General features: G+C 49.6%; 1 protein-coding gene across 1 annotated transcript; it reads right to left on the bottom strand.

The window, feature by feature from the left end:
* Positions 1–1541: 1541 nt before the first annotated feature.
* On the bottom strand, positions 1542–7772 carry ADIPOQ (adiponectin, C1Q and collagen domain containing). Its single transcript, XM_059479418.1, has 3 exons — positions 7454–7772; positions 3720–3942; positions 1542–3319 (listed from the first exon to the last, which is right to left on the bottom strand). Exons 2-3 carry the CDS (start codon positions 3931–3933, stop codon positions 2793–2795), a joined length of 741 nt encoding a protein of 246 aa, XP_059335401.1. The 5' UTR covers positions 3934–3942; positions 7454–7772; the 3' UTR covers positions 1542–2792.
* Positions 7773–15878: the final 8106 nt, after the last annotated feature.

Raw genomic sequence — 15878 nt, 5'->3', positions numbered from 1 at the left:
GGGATGTGCTGAGTTCCAACACCTCATTATCCCCCAAACCACATCTGCAGCTCTTCCTCGAAAGCAGCCCAAGGCCAGCACGGTGCCCTGCAGCTCCCTGCCCATGCTCAGCCTGGCCACGTGCCCTGAGGTGGCAGAGCTGGCGAGGTACAGGTCTGATCTCCATCCCACATGCAGGAACTTGGAGCTGCTGGTCCATCAGGATCCCCAGGGTGATGGGTGGCCATGCTCAGCTGCTGCTCCCAAAGCTTCTCAGCATGTTTGGGCTGGCTGAGACCCCCATGCAGACCCCTCAGGAGGCAGGGACAGAGGGAAAGGGCAGCTGTGGGGCTGCAGGGGGGCAGGGGTGCTTCTCTGCCTGCCCTGTGCCTGTGCTTGCTTCCTTGGTGGACTGAGACTCCATTGGGAGCAGTTGCCTTCTAGGAGAGATGGGAGGTGGCTTAAATTGGAATCTGGTGCCTGCTGGGAAAGTGCTGGTCTGAGCTGAGCAAGAATCTTACAGAGATTGGAGGTGAAAGGCTTCTTAAAAGAGTCCCAATCCCTGGAGGGAGGGCTTTGATCCCTGTTTCCATGGTGGGTGTTTGCCTTGGGCTGCTGTTTGCTGGGCTTTGAGGCACCAGGCTGGGACATACAGGGGCAGTACAGGCACTCTCCTGGTATTGGTGAAGCTGCAGTTCAGTGTTTGTGTCTGTGAGAAGGGGGAAGAGTCACTACATGGAACTGCCTTAATGACTTTCTTTAACATTTTTCCCAAGGTCTGAGCCTGAGTGCTGGTGTTCTGGATAAAGCTGTAAGCATGTTTGCTCCTGCTGCATGGCAGCAAAGAAAGCAATAATTTGTTTTGGCTCCCTCTTGGGAACTGGTCTCTAAACTTGTATAGCCTCCTAATGTTTATCCCAAATGCCTCTTAGTACTCTGGCTGATTCAATTTTCCCTGCTTTCTGAAGATCCATCTGAAAACATTTGAGAAAAAACAGTGCAAGGGCTCTGACTTGCTCTTTTCAATTTAAGCCTCTTACACCATTTGATCCAGCAAATGCTGCATTTTTTAATCTCTTTTTTAATGGATTTCTAGCTTTTTAAACCTTTGCCCTGTTCCCTCCCAATAAATTCCCACAATAAGAGCAGGGTTTTTCCCAGCTCACTGAATTTAGCATGACCAGATTGAGCACCAGTTTCACCCTTGCTAAATCGAGTGTTTGGAGCCTTCAGGGCCAGCAGAGGCCCTGGCTCTGGATGGTCATTAAGGCTGGATTCAGGGAATTTGGTTGGGAAAAAGGGTGAAAACCAGACTCATCTTACCCCAGAAGAATGCAATACAGTGTAAGGTAGTGAGATGCTGAAGCCTTGATGAAATTCAGAGTGTGGAGTTTCTTGAGAAAGCAAAAGGGGGATAACCCTGTGTTTGCCAGCCTATGTTGCCCTCACTTTGCTGGAAAAAAAAATTAAAAAGGATTTCCTGGGCTGTCTGGTGAGGCTAGGAGTATATCCCTTTCTTCAAGTCCTTCCCAACAACAGACACACACAAAAAAGTGGAGACATTCTCATTGAGAGAGCTTTTTATTGTTTTTTATTTGCAGTGTGGTAATTCACTGGAGTGTGGAAAATGATGTTGCAAGTAATTTCAGCTGAAGCTCTTGAAGCTGTTTTGTGCTTGTGATACTGCATTAGCTCTGCTCTGTGTTAGCTGGCTCTGAAGCTCAGTACCAGGAGTCTTCTTAGAATGTATCTGAGAAACCATCAAATCCTCTTTTAGCTAAAAGTCAAGCAAGCTCCTTGGGGAGCAGTTTGATGGGATTGACACTAATTCCAGCCTTAACACTCTTCTGCATGCAGGTAACTTTGCCCAAAGCTGGGGCAGGGATGGGGGTGCTCATCCCGGGAGCCCACCCCACATGGGAGGCTTCAACACCACCCAAAGCTGTGCCCAGCTGGTGGGCAAACCATGGCTTGTGGCACACTTAGAGCCTGGAAAAGGACAAACACAGCTGATAGATCTCAACTTCTGCCTGCTCCTGGGAGCTGTGTAGAGGGGAAATGGGACAGGATCTTTGTGGTCATCTCAGAACCCCCAAAACCACACAGTCAATGGGCTGCTTTCGTTGTGTGGCCTCACTGGTGCTCACAAGGCTTCTCAGATAAACCCCAAGAGAAGATCCCTGCCCTAAACCAGCCTGCTGTCTGTATTAGAGATAACAACAGGGGATAAACATAAAAAGAAAATCTAAGTATTAAAATCAGTGGATGTTAATAACCTGAATACATTCAAAGATCTGGGCTGAAAAAAGGGAGACAACAAACCAGGAGTGGAAGTCAAAGGCCGTAATAAGTGGGAGTTACAAAAAACTGAGCCATCTGTTTCAGCTGAATACAAGAGCACTCTTCTTCTACTCAAACTTTAAAATGCTGAGTAAAATTCCTACAATTGGTTTAAATGGATTTAGGTGGCTAAAAAAGGGAAATTTAGAATGTCACATTTAAATGCAACCAATTTTTCTCTTCTCACTTCTAAATTCAAAGGAAGGTTAAGCCATGTTGAGAGTTTTTCATGACATGGCAGGAGTGGTATCTGACTTTGGGCTGAGGTTTCCACAGGAAAGCAAGAGCAGGGGTAGGAGTGAACTCTTGCTTCCATGCAAGTACTGGTATGACCTCAGTGATTTCACAGGAGATAGGGTCCCCTCTTGGCAAAAGGCAATTTTTTGGTAAATACATTACAGCTATAGCGCCAGCGCCCCAGGACACACCCAGGGTTAAGCCACCTCCTCCTTTTCCACACAGCACCCCCTACTTTAGTATGTATCTGGGTCAGGGTACAGGAGGAAGCCCATGAAGGTGGAATCATTGAGGTTGTCAGCATAGACCCCATTCTTGTCCCCGTTCCCATACACCTGGAGCCACACCTCGTCCCCAGAGCTGAGGTGCAGCAGGACGGAGCCGCTGGCTTGGTCCACGTTGTTGTTCTGGAACTGGTCGTAGGTGAAGATGACGGCCTTGTCCTTCCTGTAGAGGCTGACCTTGACATCTGACAGGTACACGGTGAGGTGGTAGGAGAAGAAGTAGGTGCCAGGCACGTTGCAGAGGAACTTGCCCGTGCTGGGGTCGTAGTGGCCCTGCTCGTTGTAGAAGATCTTGCTGAAGCGGATGGGGACGTTGGGGGCCGGGCTGTGCTCCGTCAGCCCCACGCTGAAGGCAGAGCGCTGCACAAAAGCATCTTTGCCCTTCTGCCCTGGGATTCCAGGAATTCCAGGAGATCCAGGGGGTCCGGGAAAGCCTCGGCTCCCTACTGGGCCTGGTTCACCTTTGGGACCTGCAGGACCTGCGGGACAGAGTGGAAATTGGGAGCTGTGCTTGCACTGTGTTGGAAGCTGCTGCTGAAGTGCAGAGGGGGCTGTGGTGTGAGCCCTGCTCAGCACAGAGCTGAGGAAGGGCTCAGGGCTCCCAAGAGCCCCCAGGGGCTGAGGCAGTGAGTGGAAACCCTGCTCACCCACCACCACCCTGGCTGTGTGCTGAGCTGCTGAGAGCAGCACATCAGAAAAAACATCATTAACTGGAGAAAAACCCACACCAAACTCTTTGACTTGGGTTATGGAATCTCCACCCCAGGCACTAATGAAAACCCATCTGGATAAAGATCAGGCATGGACCCACCAGACATGGAACCTGTTGGGACAGGGACTGGGACTCGAGCAATGACATACCACCTGCTCCTCACCAACCTTCATCTCCTTTATCTCCCTTGAGTCCATCTCTTCCATCCTTCCCATCCCGGCCGGGGGCACCGTTGTGGCCAGGGTAGCCGGGTGCTCCTCCCATCCAGTTGGCACATGGCATTTTGGGGTCAGGCTGGGGGGTCTCCTGGGCAGCCACCCCTATGGAGTTGGGGGCCAGCAGCAGCCACGAGCACAGCAGGAACCCTGCCAGGCCCCTCATTGCTGGTTCCTGATGTGGACAGTTGCTTTGTTAACTTTAAAGGTTAATAGAGAAAAAAAAGTGAACACTCTTCCCACCCTCCCCCAAATAACAGAGAGGCACAGAAGACTAAATTTCAGTCAGTCCATCTGAAGGAAAGCAGTTTGTGCTGCTGGTGTGAGCTCCATGAGCCAAGCTGGGCCCCTGGGGCACACAGCTACCCCCCCAGCCCTCTTGGGTTCTGTGCAAGGCACAGATGTTTCAGCACCCAGCACAGCAGATGCCAGGGTATCTGTGGCAGATCTCCTTGCAAAGCTCTGCTCAATTAGCCACAAAAAGCCCTGACTCGTGCCTGGGTGAGTGAGCAGCTGATGGGAGGCACGGGGCTGGCAGAGTTGTCTCAAACCATCCACAGCCTCCCAGGCAGGGGTGGGTTCTCACTGCACGTACACCCTGCTCATCTGGATCTATCTAACACGAACAGAAATCACAGCCAGGCTTCCCAGCTCCCCTGAGCCACAATTTGAAATTATGATACTGGAGGTTTTTTTCCATCTGAATTGTTTTTTGATTATGGGAAGACAAATTGTGCAGTGTTTAGGCACTGTAAGATTGCATTTCTCTTTAATCTGGCTGCTTTGCTGGTCAGAGCAATTAATGCAGCTGCCCAAAACCAGGTTGGTGGGGACACCCTGCAGCCAGCCTGGCTTTGTCCTATGGTCCCAGACCCTGGTGGGCTTTGAGTCATGCTTTTAGAACACAAAATAATTTTTAAATGACCATTGTTGTGTGATACTGCTCCCCGGGCAGGGTTTATACTCTGGAACAGTAAAGGTATCCTGTTAGGAGCATTGTAAGTGGCATAATAGGCAATAAAAAGTAAGCAACAGCATGGCAATTAGAGTCCCTTAGCTCTGTAATTTTCAAGAAAAATAGTATTTTGGAGCAATTTCTTTGCAGGGTTGCTTTTCCTAGGCAAGCTATTCAAATGTCGTATTTTAAATAATGTCTTATTATCTCTGGTGTAATTGCTTCAAAGGAGGCTGAAGAAATGTGCTGGTTTTAGCTGGGGCAGAGTTAATTTTCTTTGTCCATGTGTTGTGTTTTGGATTTGTGCTGAACACAGGGCTGATGCCACAGGGATGGTTTTGTTGTTGCTGAGCAGTGCTTGCACAGCATCAAGGCTTTTTCTGCTCCTCATGCCACCAGTGAGGAGCCTGGGGTGCACCAGGAGCTGGGAGGGGACACAGCCAGGACAACTGAGCCCAGCTGGCCCGAGGGATATTCCAAACCATGGCATGATGCTCAGGTCTAAACCAGGGGTAAGGCTGGCCCCAGGCTGCTCCTCGGGGGCTGGCCAGTTATCAGTGAGTTGGTGCTGAGCATCTGTCTTCATTTGCATCACTTGTCTTTCTCTCTTTGTTATTCTCCTTTCCATTACAATTTCTTATTGTTATTATGACTATTTTATTTCAATTTGTTCTCATCTCTCCCCATGAGTGTTCTCACTTTTATCAGTGCCATTCTCTCTCTCCCATTCTGCTGTAGCAGGGGTGAGTGAGTGGCTCTGTGGGGCTCAGTTGCAAGCTGGGGTTAAACCACAACAGTAACAAACAGGTTGCCATTATTTCAGTTATTCTTGGAAAAAAAAAAGTATTTATATTGAGGGTATTGAAGGGTTTTGAAAAAATAAAATTAAAAACTCTCTTTGATAGCTTTGGTGGGCAGTGCCTAACACCTAAAATCAGGAAACTCCCAAATCTGTGCCCACCCAGCCAGGCTCGAGCAGCCACCCAGCACTCTGAGATGGCAGTGCCCTGCCTTGGGGGCAGTTTTGGGGCTGAGGGTGCTGTGAGGTCCAGTGGGCACAGCCTGAGTATTAGGCAGTGCTCCTGTGGCCCTGCACTTGGGAAGAGAAACATCCCCTTGCAGCAAGGGATGTAGTGATTGTCCAGGGACCAGCATGGAGCAGTGAAAGTGATGTCTGTAAATCCTGAAAGTGGCTTGGTTTGCTAAGAAAGGTGTGCACAGTGATCACACCTTGCCATGCCCCAGTGGGACCCTTGTCCCCCCTGCCTGGGTCCCCTCCAGCTCATGCACTACCCCTCCAAACCCAGCACAGGCTGTCTGGGGACACCTAACTGTGTTAAAGCATGGTGGTGACCCATAGAAATGTGGCTCAAAATTGTGTTTCTTGAGCTGTGTTTTGGTGATTCTGTTGGGGTTAGTTCTGCTTTCTGGTGCCCTGCCTAGAACTCAATTTTAGTGGTGTGCCCCACATCCAGGTCTTCTCCTGGTGCAAAATAGCCCCTCCTGTAAGGCCACCAGTGGTGCAGGTGTGAGGAGCCAAAGCAGGGCTGCAGAAGCTTTTCTGGGGGCTGCCTGGCCAGCCTGCTCAGAGCCATGCCCTCCCCAGCATCAGAGCACACAAAACACACTCAGTGCTCTCCTTGCTCAGGAGAAAAGGCTGTGATTGCAAGGAAAGAACATCTTCTATCCCCACAGTTTAACTCGAGCCCGGGTGATTTCTGTGCTTGAGAAGCCAAGCATTTCTCTGGCATAAGTGTGTCTTACAAAGGGGAAGTTTTAAGCTGTGTCTACCAGATCTGAGCTTAAGCTCTGGTTTAGAAGTGACATCTCTTTACTTGGTCTGTCCCATTTTCTTTTGGTTTTCCATGTGATGCTTAGCATCAGTTTAACATGAAATAATCTGCTATATTTGAATGTCAGTCGTACCTTTTGGACAATAAATAGATGAACAAGAAATAGATGAGCTCTGTGCTGCTGGTGGCTTTCAGGGATTGCCTTGGCAGCTGCTGTATCAAAGGCACATATCTGTTATATGAAGCTTATTCATTTATCAGCAGAAACCACTGTAGCGTCTGTGAGAACAATGCATTTCCTAAGGGCTACATAATAATTCAGAATTTAAATTTCAGATTGCACTATATCAAAAATTATATACTCTAAGTCCCCACATCTTTCTGCACAAAACAGACTTAAAAGTCCATCTGTTTCCCCACTGGAGAATTTCCCTTGAGGGAAAGGGTATTTACCAAAGGGTATTAACCAGGGCTTTGGCTTATGTCAAAAGTTTTTCTTTTTGTAATTCTCATAGTGTAGTTTTTGCTGGTGTTCCAGAGGGCTCACACCTTAAATGTGGGTGGTGCAGGTTTCTGGTGAGGAACTGGTGCCACTCAGGGAGATTTGGACAAACCCAATCTTCCCTGGAGTCTTTGAGGAAAGAGGTGAATCGAAAGGTGCCAGTGCAATATTTACTGTTACAGCCATGCAGTTTCTCACTGTTCTTCCTGACTACTTTTTGATTTAGGAGTTCTGTTCTCTAAATAGTGTTTCCAAAAAGGGGAGTATGAATCTAATGGAGATCAGCTATTCTTGGTTTAAAATACTGTTTGCCTATTACGAGAATAACTCTGAGAAAGAAAACCTTTTGCAAACAGAAAAGTCTGTCCAATTCAGCACAAAAGAAGAGAAACTCCTGAACTTAGTAAGGAGGGAGGAAAAAAAAAATCATGCTTACCAGCTGCTTTGAGTCCTGGTTGGCTTGCTGCAGTCTGTTTAGAGAGTGAAGTCTGGCTATTGCATTGCTAAACTGAGGGCACAGGGAGCTGTCAGCTCAGACACTGCAGCTCCCTTTGCTATTGCGCATGCTGACCTAAAACTTGGGTTTTCCCATTAATTTTTCCTGGACATAACTGAAGTTTTGGAACAGATATATAATCCACTGGGATAGCTTGGGAAGATGGCCTTACAGGGAAAAGATGGCTTTGGGAATTGGACAGGAACTGGAGGAGCAGTGGTTTGCTGGAGAGCCTGTGGGAGAGCCTGCTCAGCCAGGGCTGTGCCTGCTGCTCTCTGCAAATTGGGAAATGCTTTAGTGGCTGCTGGAGAAAGTGTGTCCAGCTCACAGCAATGCACACACGTGGGGCTTTCAGTGTGCTAGGAAATGAATTATTGTGGAATAAGTTTGGGCTTCTCCTTTTAAACTGCAAGAGCCATTCCTGGAGGCTGGAGGCTGCTGCCACACCAAAGAAGGGCAAAGCTGCCCCAGGGGGAGGGCAGCACTGGGCGAAAGTTCCTTTTTAAGGCACCTAAGCTTGTGCCAGCACTATTGTAAATGGCTGGAGTCATTCCAGCCCTAGGATGGCTTTCCACCTATCAAGCTTTTTGGCTTTAGGTCAAAACCAAATCTCTTTCTCCCTGTATCTTTCTCCTTCCCAAAGCAGAGGTGGAACCTTAGCTAGCAGAGGCGTTCCTCTGCAGCTGCTCTGGGACAGTTCAAAGTTAGCTAGGTGGCACCTTGGCAAAACTGAGTTCCCAAAATCATACCAGGAAAAGATTGTGTGGTGTTGGAAGTGGGCATGGACAGCTGGTGTGATTGTGAGAGGGGAAACTCATCCGAGTGAATGCCAGTTCTGGCATGGCAGCATTCTGAATTGCTGAGTTGTTTTCAAGACGTGGCTATTGGGAGGGACTAAAAAGATGTATAAATGAGCACATAAATAACTTTTTATATGGAGAGCTGGAAGTCAGCATGAGTGAATGTTAAAGCCTGAGGAGAAGGTGCAGAAGGGAGGAGCCACAGGACAACCACCTGCCTTGTTCTTGTCAAGCTCTTAGTCCAGCATTTGAAGAATATTTGTAGTTTTTGTTGGAATATGGGTATTGCATGCAATGTTGAGACTTAAAACAACCTCTCGTGCAACTCCAGTAAAATACCACAGTAGTTTAGTTGGATGTGTTTTCTTATGAATGTGATTATCTAGGGCCATGTGCATTTGTGTGCATGCAATGCCAATGTTTCTGTCAAAGTCTCCTGAGCAATGAATGGAGGAGCAGGACCTTGGAACTGAAATTGGACCTGCTTTGGCTGTGGAGTGAGAGGTTTTCAGCTGCCTCTGCCCCAGGTGGGAGCAAGACAAGGCCGCTTCTCCTGTCAACTTTTGGCTTGAACCCCAAAATGTATCACTGGGATATTTGTTAGGCTGCCAGGAGCTGAGGATTGGACCTGAGGTGTTTTACAGGTAGTGCTGCAATTACCTTGTGGTCTTTCAATTCAGTTATCAGGGAAGTACCACAGTGATAAATTTTTCATTGCTTTATCAAACATCTTCCCAAACATTATCCCTGCCTCCCAGAAGAGAGGTGGAAGTTTGTCTCTGGGGGTACAATGAGCTGATACAACCCCTGGCACACCTGCTTGCAGTTTTGTTGTGTTACACACTTGGTTTGCAGGTTGGTGCTGGCTCCTGTTCCTGCTGCAGAGGGAGATCTTGTACAATGCAGAAAGCTGCTTCTGGCTTTGTGATAGGAGAACAAATCAAATGCCTTTGGCTCTGCCTGGGGACAAGCAAAGCCTGGCACCAAATGTGGGCTGTCCTGGCAGCGCCCACAGCTGCAGTGCTCAGGGACAGCACTCTGGATGGACTGGGGGGTGTTTTGGCACAGAGGAAGCTGCTGCTCACAAGTCCTGCAATGCATTCTCTGCTCTGCTCTGTGGTCACCAGCCCTCCTGTGTGGGACCCACTGCCAGTACCTACCTTGGCTACAGGCCTTGTGCCGAGCTTGTGTAAGAGCCTAAATGAGGGATGTGGGACTCCCGGCAACTTTCCAAAATGCAGTTTATTGCATACAAAATGCAGTTTATTGTATCCAAGAGTTACAGCAGCCCAGGTGGTGGGTGACAGAGCTGTGCCCACAGCTGTCAGCTCCAGCTGCAGGCAGGCCTGGAGACCCTTTGGTTTTGGTTACAATGCATTATAGACTTTTCTTTGCTGAGCATCTTAATACAGCAGAACCAATCTATACCTTAACTGTTATCCATAGCCTATCATAACTACTATAATTACCATATTCATGTTACTGTTCTCCAGTCACTAAAAGTTAGTACATTACAGTTTAAGTTAGAAGTTGTTCTTCAGTTTTCTTGCAATGGAAAATTCTGAGACCTTTTTTCTACTTGCAACATTTGGTGACTTGTTTGTCTGTGCTATCTTTCTGCTTGGTAAAAACATCTTGTTTTGGGTGGGTTTATCTTTTGCTCTAAGTCATAAAAACCCTTCTAACTAACACACCCTTTGCCTCCTTGGTTAGCCAGGAAAACTGGCTCAGCAATTCTTTTCTTCTCTATCAAAACTTGCTTCCATCTCTATTCCTTCATCAGACTCTATATTTAAAAATCTTTCTGCCAAGTATACATATCTGTGAGACTTTCTTGTCAAACTTTCATCCTTCCCAACATGCCTGGATGTTTCCTCTCTTGGACCTGATGCAAGCCAGCCAATATGAAAAACCCACAACTGACTTGATGGATTGTGGCTCGCAGCTTTCAGTAAGAATTAAATATAACCACAAGGCTATATTTAGCCATCTATAAACAGGAATAAAATAGAGCAGAGGCTCATTATCAGCTGTGCTCTGTCAGACCCCTGTAGCTGCCTTGGTCTCAGGGAGGCTGGGACAGCTGCCTCAGAGGGAGGCTGGTGACAGTGCAGGCCCTGTTGGCAGGGTCTGTGCCATGGGGCTGGGCCAGGAGCCCTCAGCTGCCCACACCGTCCTGTCCCAGCAGGATCAGTCCAGCACCACGGTGGAGCCCAGTTCCATGGGAACCCTCATCCCTCTGGCTGTCCCTCCCTGAGGCTGCTCTTCCTGTCCAGAGCTGGGCTCCTCCGCTGGGATCTGTGTGAACCCTGTGCTCCCACTCACTGTCCCCAGGGGTGCCAGGTCATCCCCTCATCTTCCCTCTGGCCCTGGATACTGCATGTCCCAGAAACAACACATTCCCCACTTTGCTAAACATGGCCCAAACTGTTGATGCTGTCTGGCAGACAGCCTGGCAGGCTGCTCCTGCTATTCTGGTGCTGTCTGGAGAGACCATGGCCTCTGTGCCAGGGTGCACATCTCCATGCCAGGGGCAATGCTGGTTCCAGCCCAGGGCACCACGAGCAGCCTGGACCAGGCCCACTGCTGTGGCCAGCCAGACCCTGCTGTGGCAAACCCTTTCTGCTGTGCAAAACACCAATCACTTGGTTTTTAAAAGTTTTAAAGTTTAATACTAATAAAATGGTTATAAAAATAGTAATATAATTAGAGTAATAATAATTTGTACAATTTGGATTAGGACAATATGAGACAACAGAAACAAAGAGTTATGGACGTCCGGGTACCTTCTTCTGGGCAACATAAGCCTGAGAGGGGATCCACATTAACAGAGGATTAACCCTTAAAAACAACAGCCTGTTGCATATTCATAACCTCATATATGATGCAAAAATTCCATTCAAACATAGTATTCTCTCTGGTCAGTGTCAACTTCTTCCTCTGAATCCTGACAGTGTCTTCAGGGCAGCGCAAGGCGGGAAGAAGTTCATTTCTTCTCATAAGAGGGCAATAAATTCTCTTTCTCTGAAAGATTCAGGTGTCCTGTGGCTGCTATCTCACTGCGAGTCCTTTCTTCAAAGAAAGTATCCTATATAGCATAGTTTCTATTTTAACATTTTGTTATAACCTTAAACTATATTTAACACACTACTGAAGAAAATTAATACAGCATAGCTTTCTAACATAACACATATAATATTCATTTGAATATTTGCGAAAAGCCAATCATAAAATACGCATGTTTCACACTGCTACCGCCTCATGGGCACTGGAGCAGGACAGCAGTGAGGGCTGAGGGGGCAGCTCCGCACAGAAAGCAGTGAAATGGCCGGAGCTGCCATCCCCAAACCGCGACTGCCCGCGGTCCCAGGCACTTCCCCGTCCCTGAACAGCCTTGCACTTCCCTCTAGTGGCTAATTGTTAATGGAGCTCTCCCCGTGCCCGGCCCGAGGCTGGCAGCCCGCTCCTGTGTGCCCTCACGGCCTGCTCAGCCCTTCCCCATCAGTGCCAGCAGGGAGGCAGAAGGGCCATGCCGTGTGGCACAGCCTTTCCTGTCACTCCTCACGGGTTTGTTTGTAATTCCCATTAATTACAAACTCATGGCCCTGATGCTCCCCCTGGGTTTTTCTTCATGAGCGTGAGGAGGTGGCACAGGTCTGTGACGGTGTTCACAGGGGTTCTTGGATGAGGGAAGAGACGAGAATGTTGACTCTGTGTTTCAGAAGGCTTGATTTATTATTTTATGATATATATTACATAAAAACTATACTAAAAGAATAGAAGAAAAGGTTTCATCAGAAGGTTAGCTAAGAATAGAAAGGAATGAATGATAACAAAACTTCAATCTCGGACAGAGAGTCCGAGTCAGTTGACTGTGATTGGCCACTAATTAGAAACAACCACATGAGACCAATCCCAGATGCACCTGTTGCATTCCACAGCAGCAGATAACCATTGTTTACATTTTGTTCCTGCGGCCTCCCAGCTTCTCAGGAGGAAAATCCTAAGGAAAGGATTTTTCACAAAAGATGTGTGTGACACAGGCCCAAGGTGGCTGCTCACCCGAGCCCATGGCAGTGATGAGGGGTGGGGGACGGGAGGCCTCTGGAAGTCAGGAGCCCACAGGAGCCATGACTTCTTCCCATCACATTTTGCTGTGCATTGTGCAAGGCCAGCAGAACAGTTTTATTTGCCCACAAGGGATTTTCCATTCACTGAGGGATGGATCCCCAACCCCAGCCCAACCTCTGCTGGGCATTGCTGACTCCTGCCTGTTGCAGGTGAGGGATGTGCCATGTGCTGTGGGGTGGCTTTGGCACTGGTCTGTGGGGCCTGGGGCTCTTCTCCCAGTGCTGGATTCTCCTGGACTGTCATCCAGGGATGCTGAGCCTGCCCTTGGTTCTAGGGACAAAGGGACACACCACACTGGGTGGGCTGGGGGGCCCTGGCCCTGGCTGAGGACATGGCACCCACTGCCACGCTCTGCCTTTGCTCGGGGCCAGCCTACCCAGCGCTGGGGCTCCTGCTTTCCCGGCTCATTTCACACAGACAAACGGGCTCTTTTCCTCCCTCTGATGGGCAGCTCGGACAGAGCAACTCCCTGCCAGGCTTGAGCAACAGTGCATTTCTCTTCTTGGCCATTGCAAACAGACTTCCCCAGCCTCAGGGGAGCCCTGCTTGGCTCCTAACGAGGCGAGGGATCTTGGCACAGCAAGAGTTCTCATGCTGAAGGGACATTGAGACGTTTTGTCCAGGAAGCAGAGCCCTGTAAATACTGCCCAGAGCTCCTGTTATTGAGTCACAGCTGTTCCCAGGGCTCTTTTGTGCCCTCTGAGCTCAGGGTGCTGCTTTGGCCTCCCCGGGCTGGCCAGGGCAACCAGGGGGTTCTGCATGATGGCATCCAGCTCCCCTCTGCTCCACTGGGCCAGGCACTGGCTGCTTTCACAGAATCACAGAACCACAGAAACACAGAACGACAGAACCACAGAATCCCAGTACCACAGAATAATGAGGTTGGAAGAGACCTCTAAGATCATCCAGTCCAACCTATGCTCTAACACCTCAACTACACTAGAGCACCCAGTGCCATGTCCAGCTTTTGTTAAACACATCCTGAGATGGTGATTCTACCACCTCCCTGGGAAGAGCATTCCAGTGCTTTATTACTTCCAGCACAGCCCGGGCTCGTCCGGGTCTCCCTCTGGGCTGGAAGGAGCTGTGCAGGGAGCAGAATGAGCTCAGTCCTCTGTGTGTGGGTCACCCCTGTGAGTGCCTCCCCTCCAAACCCCCCAGCTTTCACCCCTGCAGGGATGGCATCTTCCGCCAGGCACCTGAGAGCGCACCTCAGCCTGGCTGAGCTGTTAATGAGCAACTTAATGAGGCTGCCACTTGCCCGTTCAAATGAGCAGCTTGTCAGAACTCAATGCATCCCTCCGGGTGTCCAGAGTTGCCGAGGACCCCGCTGGGGGGCTTGGAGACCCTGGCATGCTGTCCAGAACACCTGGGGATTTGATTATGACCTTGGAGCAAGTTGCCAGCTTTGTATTAGGGCATGAAAGTCACGCAGGTTTGAATGGTGTAATAACAAAATGATCACAGGGTGAAAATGTAGATTTTAGGATTTTTGGTACGGGGGCTATGGGGACAAAATGGAGGAACTTGGGCGTGTCCAGCCTTCTTCTTCTTCTTCTTCTTCTTCTTCTTCTTCTTCTTCTTCTTCTTCTTCTTCTTCTTCTTCTTCTTCTTCTCCTTCTCCTCCTCCTTCTCCTTCTCCACCTTCGTCTTCGCCTTCTTCGCTTTCTCCGCCTTTGCCTTCACCTTCACCTTCGCTTTCTCCTCCTCCTCCTCCTCCTCCTCCTTCTTCTCCTTCTCCTTCTCCTTCTCCTTCTCCTTCTCCTTCTCCTTCTCCTTCTCCTTCTCCTTCTCCTTCTCCTTCTCCTTCTCCTTCTCCTTCTCCTTCTCCTCCTCCTCCTCCATTTTCTGCAGTGATGTTGGCACTTTGGGATTGGTTTAGAGTAGAAGCTCACTGTCTAACACAGGTGATAGGTATTGGAAAGTAATTGCAAACATGTTATATGCAGTTTGTAGTATAAAAGGACAACACTGCCTCGGGGGCAGTCAGAGTGCCTGTGGCTGCCCTGCTGAGCAGATCTCGGGTGGGCAGAAAGAAAATTTTATAGATAAGAATTTATACAACCTCAAGACTGAAAAGGGAAGAGTCCAGACTCGTTCTTCAGTTGTGTGGGCCAAAGCAGAGACATCCTGCACATCTTGGGGCAGCAAATATCAACAGCAACCTGAGAGCAGCTCAGCACAGGCAGGGCCAGCAGCTCCCCCCGCAGCCTCAGCGGCACCGCATTCTTACAGAGCCCAGGAATTGTTCATTATGAGAGCGTTTCTGAGTCACTGAGGCAAGGAAAAGCGCATTTCCTTCGCCCGGAGGAGCGATCCGAGGCAGCCCCTCCGCTGCTCGGACAATAGATGGAGCTCCCTGCCCTGTCGCCGCACGCCCGGCCGGGGATGCCCGAGCGGGGATGCCCTAAGGAGCCCCCGAGCTCGGGGGAGCCCCGGGACCCTCGGGGACAGCCAGACCCTTTTCTCTGCAGGTGGGTGGGCAGTAGGGGGTGAGGGAGACGTGACCCCAGCCAGCTGGAAACAAAATGGAAGAGGAGAATTGGAGTTTTCTGGAGCTTTGCAACATTTGTGCATTTTGGTGGAGGCAATCCCAGCACAATTTCCATGGTCTTCCCAGCCTGCATCACACTTCTGTCCTTTCTAAAGAGGTGGGGGCTCTTAAAGAGAGGGGCTCCCAGTCCCCTATTTTTCTTCACTTTTGGCTGCTGAGGGACAGAAATTGCATCATCTCCCCTTGTCACCATTCCCCATCACTGAACATGTCTTTTCTTTCAGGCTCCACACCTGCTGCTCTCAGCCTGGGGTGTCTCAGTGTTTTTGGGGTGTCCAGAGGACTGCACAAACCAGAAGAGTGCATTTGCTCTGGGTCTGATGGCAGAGGGAGCATGTGGATCCCCAAAACCCCACGTGCCTGGTGTCTCCATGCTGGGGCCCAGTGCAGGCAGCAAGGAGCCCTGGCGTGCTGGAACTCCTGGTACGGGGGTGTCAGGGTGTCCCCAGCCCTACACACAGCAGCCAGCTGGGATCGGGACTCCTCACAAGGGGATTTTCCTTTCCTCTCTCTGTTCCTTTCCCCCAGACATGGCACAGGGCACAGCCAGGGAGCAGGCAGGGCTCCTCATGGCTCCACAAACCACAGCCCTCACCTGCAGCGTTTGGAGGCCCTGCCTGGTGCCAGCCCTGTGCCCTCCATGCCCGTGGTCACCCCAGCACAGGGGTGGAAGTCAGGAGCCCACAGGGGTCATCACTCCTTCCTGTCACACTTTGCTGTGCATTGTGCAAGGAGTTTTTGGCCACAAGGGATTTTCCATTCACTCAGTTATGGATCCCCAGCCCCAGCTGTGGATCTGCTGGGCATTAGGAGCCAACCCTGTTGTCTCTCTCACTTTTCTTTGAGATGATTATTTTAACCATTTCCTCAGGTTGTATCT

Source organism: Ammospiza nelsoni, chromosome 10 (genome assembly GCF_027579445.1).
Source record: "Ammospiza nelsoni isolate bAmmNel1 chromosome 10, bAmmNel1.pri, whole genome shotgun sequence".
Taxonomy (NCBI): domain Eukaryota; kingdom Metazoa; phylum Chordata; class Aves; order Passeriformes; family Passerellidae; genus Ammospiza; species Ammospiza nelsoni.
The sequence above is the reverse complement of the archived record's forward strand: the minus strand, read 5'-3'. Positions and strand labels throughout refer to the sequence as shown.